Below are 16,285 nucleotides of genomic sequence, written 5' to 3'. Positions count from 1 at the left end.
CAAATTAAATAGTATAGATATAATACAGACACATGCAACAAATATGCAGCCGGAAATACAAATATATATTATAAGGTTTGCAACAGTAAAGTAAAAGTCTTTAAGGTTTGATACTCAGCTCTGCTCTTGACGTGCAAATGCAAACAAGCCTGAACTTTGTGTGTGTCCATCTCTGGGTTGAAAGTGAGGGGTTTTTCATTTGTCTGATTATCCGCAGGAACCAGACAAATACAACACCAATCAACAACAAAGGCCCAGAAACACAGTTTATTTAACAGTGTTTATGTGTTTTTGGATGAAATTCTCCTCCCCTCTCCTTGGAGCGTCTCTGTTCCTCTATTTCAAAGTGTTTCAGATTTTAAGAGAACTACTCACACTTGGCTGTACCACGCTGGCAGCTTTTGTCAGTGGTGCGGCCCAGGGACCGCAGGTCGCTGTACTGCAGCGTGCTGTCTCCATTGTAACTGCGTGTGCGACTAGAGGGAACCAGCTGGAACAGGTTCTCTTGTGGCATGAAGCTCCGGGGAAGTGTCCTGCGACCTGAAAACACACACACACACGGACATATTACTGACTCAACATGCGACGGCTGCGGCGTTTCTTTTGTTTTTTAACACTGTTTTCACACAGTTATTTTACAGGTGGTGTGCATAAAGTCAGCTCTTGGCCCCGAGACTGAGGGCCAGCTAGAGCACAGTGCCTCTCGCCGCTCCGTCCCACTTCCCCTCAGACAGGAAGCAGGGCGCTGTGTTTTTATACAAGTTCGGGTTCACCACAGGGAAACGTAAATCACTGCTAGCCAAGGTTAGCCTCTGAGTAAGCAATTACTAGCAGCTGCCTGGAAAAGCAAGCCAGCACTTTGTGTACCAAATCTAGACGATCTACTATTCAAATTAAAGAATCAAAAAATATTTAATTTGGAAGTAGAATGAAGTGGGAGGCTGTGAGGTGGACGCACTGCAAAGAATGAGCTCCTACATCATCTATCCTGAGCTGATGTGTGTCTGTGTTGTCCTCTCAAACCATAGTAACATATCTGTTCAATCTGTGCAATAAACAGTGTTGTTTGTGTTGTTTCTTACGGTCTCCATAATCCTTGCTGCGATTGGGCAACTGGAACTGGCGAGGGAAAGTCCCTCCTTTCCCATGGCGACCTGAAGAGGGAGCAGTGAGGCAGAGGTGACAGGAAGCAATTACAGCCTCAGCAACGAACAGTTACAACACTTCTTCAGTTTACAGCCGTGTGTCTTTTTTTTCACTAATGCGAGGCTTGATGGCTCCGAGCTGGTGAAACACACATGATGCACCAACATATTGACGAGCCATGAGGCCGACAGACGTCCACACGTCAACCCCCCTGACAGACACTACATTGCTTTTGCTCATCTCGGCATGTCAAATCAAAGTCGGGGTTCAAACCCAGCGGAATGGAAGACAGCTTTTTACACACCGAACAGAGCCGTTGACTCGCCTCGCTGCAGCCAAGAGAGAAAGTGAAAACAGCTCATGTACGCTAGGTTAGCCTTAGCTCTGAACCCAGTGGAGCAGTAACTAAAGGCAGGTGGGGAGCGCTGCTGACGCAGGCGAGCGCTGACACTCACTCACACACACACACTAAACGGAGCCACTTGCAATTGAAAACAGCTGTTCTGTCAGATGACTGCCCCCCCCTCCCCCCTTTTTGTGGCCGTATCCCCATGGAGACGGGTAGTTATTTTTTGTGTTTGGCAGCGCGGGATGGAGAGGAAAAATCTACTCACAGGGAATGGTAAACAAATACTGTAGCTCTCAGCAGGAAGGGCCACACAGCTTTACATCAGGGAGGGGGGGGAGTGTGTATAGGCACGTGCGTGTGTGCGTGCCGCCGTGCCCAAGTGAGTCCTCAAGTACTGCTGGTGCAGCTATATGAAGCTCCCACACTCCCAGTGTATGTACACAATGTGCACATTTTAATTTACAGCAATGGGGGAGGCGCATGAGAATAAGAAATGACCAGATTGGAAGAGCTGCTCCACTGTTCTCAAGGATTAGTGTGGCGTTATCTCTCATCCTGCTCTATTTGATCTGGGTTCTGAAGGGAAAGGGGACAGACAGAGACCCCGAGGGACGAGGACTAGTAGACGGGCAGGGTGGGGGCATCAAGAGGCGAGGGGACGGAGCAGGGGAAGTGATCATGAAAAGACTGGAAGAGAGACATGAATTAGGGAACTGGAGGCAGACGAAGAGCGGACAGGGGAGATGGGACGGGAGACACAAAAGGGGGAAAGATGATGGAGAATAGAGGAGGGAGAGTGCGAGATAAAGCAGGAAGAGTTATGATACTATCACACTCCTTTCATCGCCCCGTAGGACGCAAGAAATACAACCAATATATTAAACATCTTCCAATGACCCATTCCTCATTTTAAGTGCACACTCCTTGATAAAACCATCAAATAATATAATCTCCTGCTCATTAGTAATCTCCAGAGGACACTGGTGATCAGGAGCGACGGGAACAAAGCTTTTAGTTCACGTTCTGTGAAACTGATTGCGTGGCTATAATTACCACAGAACAAAAAAATACAAACAGACAAAAACTTTTTTTTTTTTTCTTTTCTAATAACGAACAAGCTTTTGGCGCCTCTCTTTATCTTTCTGCGGTGTTTGAGCTGAGAATTAACACGGCAGGAAGGAAGCAATTTTTAGAACGGCTGCAGATTTCTCCTCTCTTACCTTTGTATTCATAGTTGAGGTTCAGGTAATTATTGTCACGGTTGTTCTGTGAGAAAGGAGGGCTGGAATGACAAGAGAACAAGAGGGGAGGCACTGAATTAGAGGAGATAAGCCGAGAGTTGAGATTAACGATGGAAAAGTGAAAGTGAAGTGCGTGGTGCTGCATTCCTAAAGTGGCAGTGAAACTATAATTATGCGATTAAACAGGCCGATGTTTTCTACCATTCAACTGTTTTAGAGCACCCCCATTTTTCCAGTGTTTATTGAAATAACCTTAAATGGTGCAAAGCTAATCAACTGTTCATGGTAAATAAAAGTTTAAGTCACTTAAAACTAAGAAACAATGTAAATGTCATGTCATTTCAAGCCTTGAGGACTTGTGCAGACAGTTCCTACAGGTTGATGACTTGCACATTGTGTCTCTTTAAAGAAACAAAGGCTTTTTGATTCATTACGTTGCACGAGGAAAATGCTGTACTGCAGGAAGCAGTGCTGCATGTCGTTGTCAGAAAGGTGAGAAAGGATCTGACAAAGAAAGACAGACTGGTTGGTCGGGGGTTCATCCCACAGCAACGTGACGGCGGCTTCACCACGTGACGGAGCAGCAGCAAGCACAGACTCCAGACTAAACCTTATGGAGCTGGTTTGGGATTAAATGAACAGACGGTTAAAATAAAGTGCAAGATATATGTGAGAAGTTTCTAAACAATGAGAGTTCGGATGTTAAATCAGTCAATAATTAAGATAAAATGTAAGTTTCCATGATTGCTTTTTATCTTTTTGTCCTGTGCTTCAGTCTTTTTCAGTCTGCGCTTTGCAACAACTAGAAAACGAAGGTGCTCTGAAACTTTTTACTGGTGGTGTGTGTATATATCCAAGCCCAAACCTCCCACTCTCCCCGGCCGTCTGTGGCCAGCCCTGCCCCGACGACCCGCCAGAGAGTGACGTCTCTGTTGACCGCAGGGCGGCGTGGGGCCACGAGACCCTGGATAAGGGGCACGCATGCCCGCTCACAGGGAAAAGTTCCATGCACTCGTTTCCTGCCATTGTTCTGCAGCCTGGAGCCCAGATAAGCCTCGTGCAGGTAGAGCTGCTTCCGTCCTACTCTCTCTCTCTCTCTCTCTCTCTAAAGCTCAGTCTTGCTCACTTTTCCTTTCCCTTTGATTCATATTCATTCTTTTCACTCTCCAGTCTCTCCACTTCACTCTCACTCTTTCACCACTTCTCATTTTCTGCCTCAGTTTTTCCCTCTCTTCCCCCTTTTCACTGCTTCACATCTCCCACTCAGTCTCTGTTTCTCTCTCCGATGATAACGGAGGAATCCAGGCGTCCAAGATAAAAGTTTTGTCGTCATGGCAACAACAAAGTGACCCTGATTCCTTACTGTAGGCTGCCGGCCTTTAACCCTGTTTACAAACTTCACCGCGGCTCCTCTGGTTGCTTCTGTGTGTAAATGTGTTTGCAACATACGCACTCTTCACTTCCAAGTGTGTTAACAGGCATCGTTGCTGCTGTGATGCAAACTAAGTGTGATGTCTTTGAAAATACCGAGCGAGCGTGTGGCCGTGTGCACATGAGAGATATAGATCCACGCAGGCGAGGTTCATAAATGACACACACGCTGCATGACACTCACCTGTCAAGTGCTTGATCTATTGATTGACAGCTGTTGGACAGTGAATTGTCTGCGCTCCCAAAGGGATCCAGCATCTGGCAGAGACAATAACACAGAGTGGGTCACAGAGTGTGCAGTCATGTGTGGGCCAGTGTACAGCAGTGCTGATAGAATAGTTTATAAAACCGCAGTACTACAGTATGTAAGGTTGTGGTGTATGTCTGAGACGGCTCAATTCAAAAGCTCCATATAAATGTCCACTGCAGACATATTACATTTTCACTGCTAAAACCACAGCTATTATCAAAACATAACATTTTACAGTCATGGAAATAAAAAGACGGAAATGTTATAAATCTGTTATTATATCAATCAATATTTTCTACATCATGATTTATCCTGGTTCCAGAAAACATTTTGCCCAAATTTTTGTCATAAACACATGATCAGAACCGCAATTTCAATATCATCTGGGTTGAAAAACTGTAAACTTCTCCTTTAAAACAACTTAAAACAGTTAAACAAAAGGACACTGACTCCGCCAAGAAGTGTAAAAATGAATGACTATCCTCCGTTTTTGTTTTTTGGTAACTGTCCATGACAAGCACGGCTCTCTTGGGACGTCCCGGTTGAAAATAATGGACAAGTCAGATGCAAACAAAGACACTACAAAGACAGTGTGGTGTTCTCTCAAACCAGTCCAACAGAGGAAAAGAAATCAGACCTCTGTTGTGTTAAAATCATTAAACACACATCTCAAAGCGATTTCTTCTGTGTATATCTGGGTCGCCAGCCAAAGCTGGGGCAGCGTCTGAGCTCCGACTGAAGTTATTTTAATAGAGTGGGCATGTTTCTGTTTGGTTTATGTAATAAGATATATATCATTAGTTAAAGCAGAAGTAAGCGATATTTTTGTGTTAATATAAGTCTTAAATAGTTATATCTTCCGACAGCAATCACTTACATAGAGTGTTTGGACCGAAACACGGGTCTGTCAGTCACTCTGCTCTGCTGTAAGCCGAGGAGAAAACTTTTCTTGTATCCTACAATTTTTATCCAATGAGGAGAGAGAACGGCATGAAGGGCTGTGTGTGCAGCCAAGGGATGCATGTGAATGTGGTGACGTAGGGACGAGGACCAATAGATCCATGACGAGGGCGGGGGCTGCTAACTCCGTCGGCTGACAAGAAGTTATGGTGCGTTCAGGGCAGCCCGTAACTCGTGTTTTTCCGACCTGTGAAGTCGTACCAGTTCGATCTGGTACGAGTTCACAGGTCGGAAGTTACGAGTGGCCGTTATAGTGACTTTCACAGGTAAAACAGGTCGGAAAAACACGAGTGGGTTGCCTGGAACGCTACAAAGTCGTAAGTCGTGACTTGAAGCTGTAATTTACGGTTTCAAAAGCCTGCCTGGAACATCAGCAGCATTAGCCAAAACGACCGGACCACTTACTTCTGCTTTAAATAATGAAGCTTTTTTAATTGAATACTCACTTGACATTTTCAAATCTAAACTGAAAACACATCTTTTCGCTATTGTTTATAATTCTTAAAATTGTTCTTTTAAATTGTTTTTATTTATTTTTTAATTGTATTTTATCTTTTACATTGAAATTGTTTATCTTGTCTGTATTTGCTTGTGCTTTTTTGCCGTTTTTAACCTCTGTAAAGCACTTTGATGGAAAGTGCTCTATAAATAAATGTATTATTTTTATTAATTGACTTTGCATAGGCTCTTACATTCTGGTCCAGGGTCTCAGGGATGAACTCCCCTTCGCTGTGGATGCTGGTGTATGATCCCTGGCGGGCGATCTGCTGCTGCTCCTCGGGGACGCTGCCTGGAGGTGGGGACGTCCGACCTGTGTGCAGGGAACCTGGGGGGGGGGAAGGTGACAGCAAAAGGGAGGAAGAGAAGGCAGCGAGGAAAAGGAGAGACAGAGAGGTGAAGGCGAGAAGGAACAGAGATGATGAAGAGATGAGAACGAGGGGCAGAGGGGGAGAAAACAGCGTCACCAGTGTTATTCATGTGCTGGAGTTCAGCAGTGCCAGGACTAGCAGAGATGATTTACTAAACCACACCACCGCCACCTCTAACCTCAATTAGTGTGACAAACGCTCCCCTGACTGAGCTGCAGCGGACACCGAGCGCTCGTCCTTGACAAGTCTGACTGTGGCTGACAGGGGGAGAGTGTAAAGTGGCCTGGATACTAAGACGGTTCTGGTTCTGAGTAAACACTCTTTTGACCGAAAGCCAAAAGTCCTGCTTCTCTCTCCTCTCCTCTCCTGCTGCTGTACGTCACCGAGGTACCCGGGCTCACATCACATCCTCACTCAACCATCCAGTGTGACCGCTCTCCTGTCACCTTTCATCTGCCACCACTCCCATCTCTCAGCCTCTTCTCCTTCTCCCCGGCCGACTCGCAAGGGGGAATCGACAGAGAGCCGGGTAATTCTATACAATTTATACGAGAGTCGCAATGTTACTGGATCTACGTGAGAAGGATTGGCGCCGACAGCGATCATAAAGTGTTTTCAGCTGCCACGCAAAAATGCAAATGTGACGCAGAAGAAGTGAGCGGCCGGGTTTGTTTCTGCACGTGTCTGAGCTGGAGATATGACTGAAACATTGACCTTTCTGGATAGACCTGATATAAGGGGAGTGAAAAGATTCAGGCATTGGAGACGGGAGGAGGAGGAGGAGGAGTGTGGGGCGGTGGGAGGTGGTAGGAGGGGAGGGGGGGGTTCGGTATTTCACAGAGCAAAAATAAACCTTCATGCTGTGTTACCAAACAAGCCAGGAGGGACAACAGAACCGGAGCGTGCCGCGTTATGGAGCCGTGAAGTGTGACATGACAAGAGAGGGACCTTTATCCGTCTTAAAGGAATAGTTTGACATTTTGAGATTTCTTGCTACAGATTTAGGTGAGAAGACTGCAACCACTCTCGTGTCCTTAGGTCAAATACAAAGCTTCACCTGGATGGAAAGATGGAGAGGCAGCTTCCTAAAGTAAAACAAAAAATAGTGCAGCTCAAAAGTCAATGTAAATAAAATATACACTAGATGCTGACAGGTGTCGTTTGTTACTTCTGGGACAGAAGTCAGTACCTCGTCAGTCAAACCATGTACCATCAAACATGATAAGACATTTATTGTCATATTTTTTTTAATTTGTTTTCTTCTTCTTCTCATTATTACATTTATTATTACTGTTTCGCATTATTCATTCATGTATGCATTTTTCCTTTCTTTCCTATATTTACTGTATAATCACTTACTTTTCTACTTATTTTTCGTTGTCAGTTAATTATTCCCTATTTTCTTGTTTTTACTTGTAATAAATTTGGTTTTTGAATATGTTCTTCTTGGATGAGGTTTTCATATAAGCCCTTTTGGGTTTCATACCTCCCCTTTGCACATCCCAATCATAATGATTATTCATACTATTTTAAATGATATGTTCGTGCAAAATAAATGAATAATAATAATTTTAAAGTACAGTAAGCGGTCCATTTCCGCTGTGTACAATCTTTATGCTTAGCTGACTGGTTGCTTGCTGTAAGTTTATATTTATAAAGCCGTTTATGAGGACGGAGCATCATTTGTTTTCTCAGCAATTAAGTAAATAATCATGAGTCGCCTTGAAACAAGTTCAAAATCAAAACTCTCACTGATCAAGGTGACGACGCAGACGGAGCGGAGCTGCTTGGTATGAGAGCAGAAACTCGTCCTTGCTCTGTCCTGTCTTCTCCGTGGCTGTTAAAGATGATACTTTCACCTCCTATTTGCATTTTTCTGTCCAGACAAAGCATGCCCCTCATCCTGCCATTAACATTCCTACGACACTGGCATCACACTATGTTGTAAATTGACACTGACAGAGGCCACCCTCGAGGTTTTAGCAGAGGAGGGGGACGAAAAACCTTCACATCAGCAGGAGGACGGAGCTGTGTGCTTCTTGCTTCCCTGCCTACTCTCTCTCTGTTTGTTTTCTCCCTACCTTGATTTGTGCAAACGGCATCTAACAACTGCTCTGATCGCCCGTGATTCTGCATTTCTGAGTGTGTTTCTTGCGTGCCAGCTCACCCGTCGAGTGTTTGCGCACCCTCTCTGACCCCTTGAGCAGGGAGCCCTTCAAATCTCCCAGTGACCGCGATGATCTCATCTCGCTCTGTTTGTCCCTGCTGTTCACCTGTAGGTACTTGAAAAAAAAAAGGGAAAATACATAGGAAGTGGGAGAAAGGAGAGAAAGGGAACAGGACCAGAGGAGGAAGTGAGAGAAGGGACAACATTACATCATCGTCCATTTACATCACCATATCAGTAAAGGAAGTTTGCTTCCTTTAAGTTGGCGTGCCGATGCAGATGACAGATTTCAGTCTTCAGTCTGACAGCCTTCTTCAGTCGCTTCACTACTTCAATGTGTGAACTCAACGTCTAATTCTTTGTATGACAGCATATCATACACTGCACTGCTGGTAAAATTCACATGGGACTCACATGGTTGTTCTTGGGGGTCTTGAGCAATATCCTGAGGAGCCCATTGGCCCCTGAGCTGCAGCCCAACGTCTGCACCGCCTGATCCAGTTCCTCCTGGGTCTTCAGCGGCTGCAGCGACTGAAAGGACAAGAAAACATACAGCACATGACCTTTTCCTTCCCCATTGTTCCATAATAACAGCATGCAAATGCATCAGTGCATGCGTGACGCACGGTTTCTGTAGCTGTCATGCGAATGTCGCATTGATCTAACTTTCGGGATTTTAATGGGGAAAAAAACTTAAAAAAATGCAAAATGGTAGAACTCAGTGGAGGGAGCTTGACCGGTTGTTCTTGTACCTCCTTCTCCATAAAGAACATGTCCATCTGCTGACCAAAGGCCTCCGTCACTTTCTGCAGCAGCTCCTTGATCTTCAGCGGCCTCTGGAACGGGATGATTCTGGGAAACGGAGCAGAGCGGCAAGGTCAGAGGTCGACGTCACGTGAGGAGCGTATGTGGTGTTTGGCTGCAACTCTCACGAGCACAGACTCACAATTTGATAGAGATTTTGGCAGAACACAACAAGTGAGTGGCCATGCTTGTAGCTTATAAGTCTATCAGCACGCTCAGGATAGACATTATGACAATGACAATTGAAAAAGAACAAGTAACGTTTTTTCTCTCATTCGTTCTTCCTTTTGCGGTTTTCCACAAGCCAACATCTTTTTAACATTCGTTTAGATTGAATGATAGCCTGTTCAAGCTATATTATAACAGTGTTTCCATGGTAACATGAGGAAAAATGGACAGGTCAGCCGGGTCAAGGAGAGGAGTGAGCGCAAGCAAGGAGGCCTTAATCAATGCGGTGAAAACAGACTCTCTGATGTACGTATGCCTACGTGAACGACTGAGTGTGCACACTTAGTCAGTCTGTCTGTGTCCGAGCTTATCAGTGCTGTTTGTAGTGCGTGTATATATGGATGCGTGAGTGTTTGTAAAACTCTACATGCATGAGTGTGCTTCCCAATCAGTGTGTGCATCAGACACTGTTTCAACACCACTGGGCCTCTCCACTAAGCCAGCACAAAGGCAGATGGGAAACTTCCTGAGAGGAAAGGGGAAAAAATCTGGAGCGGCAGCAAAAGCAGCAGGATGTGTGTCTTTCCCTCCTCTTTTAAAGAGTGACAGAGTGAATGATACAGAGACGCAGAGATATTTACAGACTCCGAGAGAGAAAATAAAGGAGACAGCCTGAGAAAATAAAGGAAAGACAAAGAAAAGAGATTCTCTCTGGCATCTCTTCTCCTCTCTTCTCCGTCTATCTCCCCTCACTCTCTGCTTTTGAAGAATCCGCAGCAGCCCACCATCTCTTTATAGTATCCTGATAAAGGAGTTGTTTTTATCCCATCATTTCCTCATCAGAGGCCAAAGCGCTGCCTATCTTAATGACTGCTCACTGGTTCCCTCATTTGAGGAGAGGATTCTGGGAAGAGGGGGCCTGCAGATCAGAGTCGAGCAGCGGCACAACTAAACGCTCTCCGTCTCTGTTTATACTCGGCGATGATGTGTCTGATAAAGAGCTGGAGGGATGTGGAGGAGGAGGAGGGAGGAGAGGGGGGGGGTGAGGATGCTGCTCCAAAAGATATGGCTTTCCTTCCTCTGTGAAAGCATGTGGACACACACTGAGGAACACGCATATTTGTAAAAAACGAATGCTCATGCACATCCCAGCACACTCTCTCCTTCTCGTGAACACAATCACAGTCATATATACACAGAAAAAAAAAAAACAACGTCTGGCTCCGTTCCTTCACTCTCTGGCAGGAGACCCTGAGGCAGAGCCAGGGGAAGAGAGAGACACAGCTCCTATTTCCTGCCCTAAACCTTCAGCTCTTGCCAATGAAAAGAGAGACCGTCCAATTTGATTCCATTGTGAACAGACAACACGGTTATCCTGACTCAGGGACTCCTAATACCTCAAGTGCTGTTGACGCTGCTCAGATGTCCCATGTAATTCACACTGGTGCTGCAACTCAGATTATAATTGGGCAGTTTTTTTGTTTTTTAAATAAAAAGCCAATAAAATGTCACCACTGTTCTCAGGAATGAAGGGAATTTTCTGAATTCCATTAAAATTGAAAATATTAAACTTACTCATAATCAGGCTCAGGAGTTTCCTGCTCTGTAACTCAATCTGAAACTATTTTTTGGGGAGGGCTCAACAAAGTTGTTCAGTATGCTTTCATGGGATTTTTATTTTATTTTATTTAATTGCTGCTTGTGTTTTATATTTTTCCATCTGTGTTTTCTTACTGATCTTTGAGTATCTGCATGAAGACCCATCAAGAAATGGAGGGTACTAATTCACCTAGACCATAAATACTATATTGTGCAGCTTGAGCACGTGCAATCATTAAACATGGAATATTGTAGGACAGCAATACTGAGCTGTAAAGACTGAGTCATGTTTCTGTCCACCTGTCAAGTGTAAATCCAGTATTCTCTTTCCTTTTAGTTGGTTTTTCTAGCTGCTAAATGCGCCACTGTGTTTGCAGCCAGTTGTCTGTCTGCTGTTTGGTGCAGGGCAGGAAGCGTACGCTCTGCTTTATCAAAGCTTTTCCGCTAAAAAAGCTGCTGCCTGGCCTGCTGCTGCTGATCCAAATGGAGAGAGTGAACCAAAACATTATAGTTGTGGGCTGAAAAAAACAAAACAATGAACTGAGAGATGCTAAAACGCTCTGTAGAGTTGTGACGAACTGAAGAATCTGGCGACAGTTCATCACTATTTGTAACTTTTTTCATACACATATAGTCTATAATGCTAATCAGATGTTTTTATTTCACCCTATTGATTCCCAAAAACAGGATCTAAAACCAGAGTGAAAGAGGTCAAAGCTCAGACAGGCATAACATGGTGCGAGCTAACTAACAACATGACAGGAGACGAGAGGAGAGAGAGAGAGAGAGAGTGTGTGAATTGACAGAGTGAATAAAAAATGAATAAAAAAAAGTCTTTCAAAATCTATGAATGGAGTCTTCCAGAGCGAGCCGTTGTCTGTCTGTTCCAAGAAGAGCGGGGAAGCGCGTGAGAAAGGGAGGAAGACTGCGAGACAGAGAAACAGAGGGAGGCAGAGACGCAGGGAGACAGGAACATGAAAAACTCGTCTCTTCCTCAGCAGTAGCCAATTAGGGCTGTGAAAAAGTGAGAGGCCCAGTGTGAAACCGTATTCTGGTGGAGGAGCGTGCCGTTTCCCTTCTCTTTCTCACTCCTGTGAGCCTGTGGCTTTCTAATCACAGCCTCACTGAACCAATGCCTCTTCCTCTGGTCTATAGTCTGATGAATCAAAGCTATTCTTCTTGTAGGCTCTGGTCAGTCTCCCTCTGGTAATTTCTGCTGTAATAGTGCACCCTGTGTTTGTCGCTCTGCCCCTGAGGAGTTGTTTTGAGCTCATTCTCTGTGTGGGTTTGTTGAATGAGGTTTTAATGGGGACAAAATCTTGTCTGTGATATTGAACCTCTATGAGGATGCAACGGCTAAGAGCCAGACAAGGACCTGAAGGCATCATACAGCATCCATACATGGAGCTGCGATTCCCAGCGTAGACACAACATGAAGTGTATCACCAAATAAAGACCCTCCTGTTCTAAAGGAGCGTTATTTATTCTGGGCGCCTCACTTTCAAAGTGCTTGGATGTGGTAAACAAACTGTAAGGCACCTTGGTGGAAAGCCTGCTGGTCTCCAGACAGAGTCAGAGAAACCACGCTCTGCCTCTTGAGTAACTCTAAAGCTGGTGGCGTGAGGGAGAACAGATGGCGGCTGGGTGAAGGACGTGGACGACAGAGGGAAAGCACAAGAAAACACATAAGATGAGGAATTAATTTGGGGTGTGTCTGGAAGACTGGACACTGGACTGAAACACTTGGCACTCCTGCATGTCTCTTTGCTCACTCCTTCTCTCAGGCCGTCTCTTTCTTTTTCTTTTTTTCCCTACCCCCCCGCCTCCCCTCCCCTCTCAAACGGCCTGTCCGAGGAGTCTGAAACACAAGGCCTCGGCTAAATGTCAAAGCAGGAATTTTTCCCCTCTCTTCATGCTACTCTGGCATGTAGCTGTGATTTCCCCTAGACACAAAATCCCAGGCATGGCAAAGCATAACAAAAAGGATCCGAACTGAAGAGTTAAGGCTTGGACAGAGGAGCAGAAAAAACAATAGAGAGGTTCCAACATACCGTTTTTCTCTCTCATGCTCCAGCTTGACTCTTAAATCCTGTCGAGAGGAAAAATAACAACAGAGGGGAGTTATGGAAGTGGAAATTAAAAATGATTCATGGTTGTATATGTGGGATTTAGGCTGCAGAGTAAATGAAAGCGATAAGCGAGGGAAGGAATTTAAGTGACAAAAAGCATTATAATGATACATGTTTCGTATTGCTGTTGCTGCATTTTGCTCTGCAACACAAAGACAGCGGTATCCTTCAACGTGACTCAAAGGATGGCATAACACAATCTAACTTTTCTATTTATAATGTCATTACCCAAGGGAGCAGGAATCTGGAGGAGCCTGTAAGTCTGCATGAGGTCATGGTGATAAACCTACACTGACATCATATCAGCGCGGGCTATTGGTTGGGAAGCGGCTAACTCACAGAGGACAGCGGCACTTGGAGCGGAAACTCTCTCCTCGCTCCTCACTGTTTGTTTATGTCTCATCATAAACATTGGTGCTTTAAGAGGATTTGCCAATTATCATTCCACAGAGAGGGAACAAACGCACCAGTAAACGACTTCAGAAAGAGGCACAAGGTGATTGAGAGGAATTAAATCCTAGAAGCACTGAAGTTTCTAGAGTACAAAAAAAAACATGAAGGAGAGCGATAAGACGTCCAAAATGTGCCTGTTCATTATTTTTCAACAGTTTCTACACTGCTCTACCAGGGTCATTCAGTAAGTAGTCAACATAAGAGGATAGTTAACCAGTGGCAATTTTTTATTTTGTACAAATTATACACTTAAAATTCTCTAATGTCAATGCTTTAAACCTGAGTTTGTTCTGACACAGTGGACCAGATACTTTAAATGTTTTTTTTTGTGTGTGTGTGTTTGCCTCCAAGTGTCACCTCTGCTTTTCTGAGCAGATTCCATTATCCTGAGTGGTAGTGAATACAGTGCACTGTTACATTAGCACAGGCAACATGCTTGAATAGCAGAATAAGCTGCTTTCAGTTGTATTCTTTCAACATCTACGGTGCAACCTTCACCTGACTTTGGCACCCAGCAAAAAAAGAATAGAAGAGAAGTGAGGCTGAGGTTTTGTGTGCAGACTAATTGAGCTTTAAAATAATGAGTGGCCACTTGTAAAGAGATGCTACATTTAACCCATGTGTAGCAAGTACCTGTTTGTAGAGCAAGGTTCTGTTCTTGGGCTTGTTGTGCTGGGTGTAGCAGCGCCCCAGGGCTGCCAGGTCCTTCATGATGGAGTTCAGCGCCTCTTCGTCGTCTAAGAAAACAGGAAACACACATCACTTAAAAGTGCAGCCGCTGTCAATCATCTGAGGATCAACAAACACACTGAAACAGGTTTGCATGAACTTCCTGATGACTGATACCTGACATTATCATCACTAATGATGAGATAACTCATTGACATTTAGCGGAGCAGAAAGGTGAACATTAAGGAGGTACTGTAGGTGTGATTTCAGTATTTGTCATGTATTTGCTTCAGTGTTGTTGGTGTTGGGTCAGATCAGACAGTGAGGCAACACCTGGTCGGTTACTTCCTGATGTCATCAACGGGCTTTTCCCCAATGAAAAGAATCCAGTACTTTCTCTGTATCATAAACCAAATCAAGATGCGATCTGAGACAAGAGAAGAGAGCTTTTCTTTGCACGGTCTTTGAGGTTGGAGGGAAGGTGAATTTTTCTGATGCTGTGGATAAACCTCAGTGCTGATTGCTCTCAAACTCTCTACTCTGCATACAAAAGCTGCCAGAGAGCAAAGGTGTTTAATAATGCAGCATGCACGTCTACAGTACGAGCGCCTGCCGCAGAGGGCAATGTGGTCGCCAGCGCGTTGCCTGGAGCTCGGTAATTAAGCACTTTTCATTTCATTTCATATCAGTGAAGAGATTTCAGGAACATACTTCTTTAGCTGACGGCAAAGACTGATGTTGTCTTTTGTCCAACACCGACAGATTCTGGATGAAGGCTGCTGCAGGCTACAACGTTACGTGAGCAGTGATTATTGACTCTGATGAAGGAATCGGAGGCTAAACGAAAGCCGTTTCCAATTCAAGGGAAAAGGGTGTCAGGTGTGGAGTGTTCACGAAAAAAACCTTGCTCAGCATCTAGATGGTTCTACCACGTCGCAATTCACATTTCCTGCTATGCACAATAACACACACTCTCATGTGTGAGAGGGGCAATCATGCAGATGAGCATGTCAGACATTACCATATCAAGAGACTTTAATAGAACCAATTATGTGAGTGCGGTGATTACAATATAAAGAAGAGGCCGTTGACCTCGGCCGACGAGCTCTGGGTGCATTCATTATAAAAACACACTGACACACAATGTTCACAGGGAAATCAGAGCAGGTGTATGCCATGCAACACAAACAGCACCTGCAGGAAAGACCACATTCTTCTAAATAAAAAGGATCCGTGTGTGTGTGTGTGTAAGTGAGTGGGAATGTCATTCACATAGCAAGTGTGTTAGTGGCACAGGGAGCAGATGGGGTCTGGGTCTGGGATGCCATTTGATCTGGTTCACACTGCATGGCTCTTGTGGCCAGCTGTTTGCCGACAGTGGGCCAGTCCGTTAGGGTTCACCCAGCGGTCACAGCGCATGCACACACACAAAAACACACAATCAAATGTCACTTTACATCTAACTTTTTCCTCTTATAATATAACCCCTCAATTCATTTTATCTATCAATTACAATGGGCCTTATGCACAGCTCCACTACTTCCTGAAATAAGCCAGCTCCTTTATTTCCTGTCTTACATTATTGGACCAACTGATTAATCCAGGTGTGTCTGCCCCCACAACAATGGCCAGACACACCTGGATTAATCAGTTGGTCCAATAATGTTAGACAGGAAATAAAGGAGCTGGCTTATTTCAGGAAGTAGTGGAGCTGTGCATAAAGCCTATTACAATTCTATGCAAATTCCAATATTTCCAGAAAGACCTTTCAATACAAGTCTGGAGAAAACACCTGAATTAAATGGAAACCTGCACAATGTCCATGTATCAATAAATTTAAGTTACATCACAAACACCAGGGTTCAACTTTTATAGGCCACACTACACCAAGTTGTATTTGGGTAATGGTTGACAGACCCTCAGAGATGGATGTCTCAAAATCTGGACGGATAAAACCCTGCCTGCACCTCAGAGTTCAGTGAGATAATATGTTTATTCAATGTGGATGATTTAATACCAATATCCAGCACTACTTGGAAATCTCTGCTGA

At 44.6% G+C, this 16,285-nt stretch overlaps 1 protein-coding gene across 1 annotated transcript in view; it reads right to left on the bottom strand.

The window, feature by feature from the left end:
- map3k22 (mitogen-activated protein kinase kinase kinase 22) overlaps positions 1-16,285 on the bottom strand; it is a 37,811-nt gene that overhangs the window by 7,478 nt on the left and 14,048 nt on the right. The window contains exons 4-13 of the mRNA XM_083995800.1: positions 14,200-14,303; positions 13,036-13,073; positions 9,166-9,265; positions 8,828-8,944; positions 8,414-8,528; positions 6,070-6,203; positions 4,352-4,425; positions 2,716-2,777; positions 1,083-1,154; positions 376-540 (exon numbers count right to left, since the gene is read on the bottom strand). Coding sequence (XP_083851926.1) covers positions 376-540; positions 1,083-1,154; positions 2,716-2,777; positions 4,352-4,425; positions 6,070-6,203; positions 8,414-8,528; positions 8,828-8,944; positions 9,166-9,265; positions 13,036-13,073; positions 14,200-14,303 — 981 coding nt within the window. The remainder of the gene's footprint in view (positions 1-375; positions 541-1,082; positions 1,155-2,715; positions 2,778-4,351; positions 4,426-6,069; positions 6,204-8,413; positions 8,529-8,827; positions 8,945-9,165; positions 9,266-13,035; positions 13,074-14,199; positions 14,304-16,285) is intronic.

Source organism: Trachurus trachurus (genome assembly GCF_905171665.1).
Source record: "Trachurus trachurus genome assembly, chromosome: 20".
Classification (NCBI taxonomy): Eukaryota; Metazoa; Chordata; class Actinopteri; order Carangiformes; family Carangidae; genus Trachurus; species Trachurus trachurus.
Note: the sequence above shows the minus strand (reverse complement) of the source record. Positions and strands in the feature narration are given on the sequence as shown.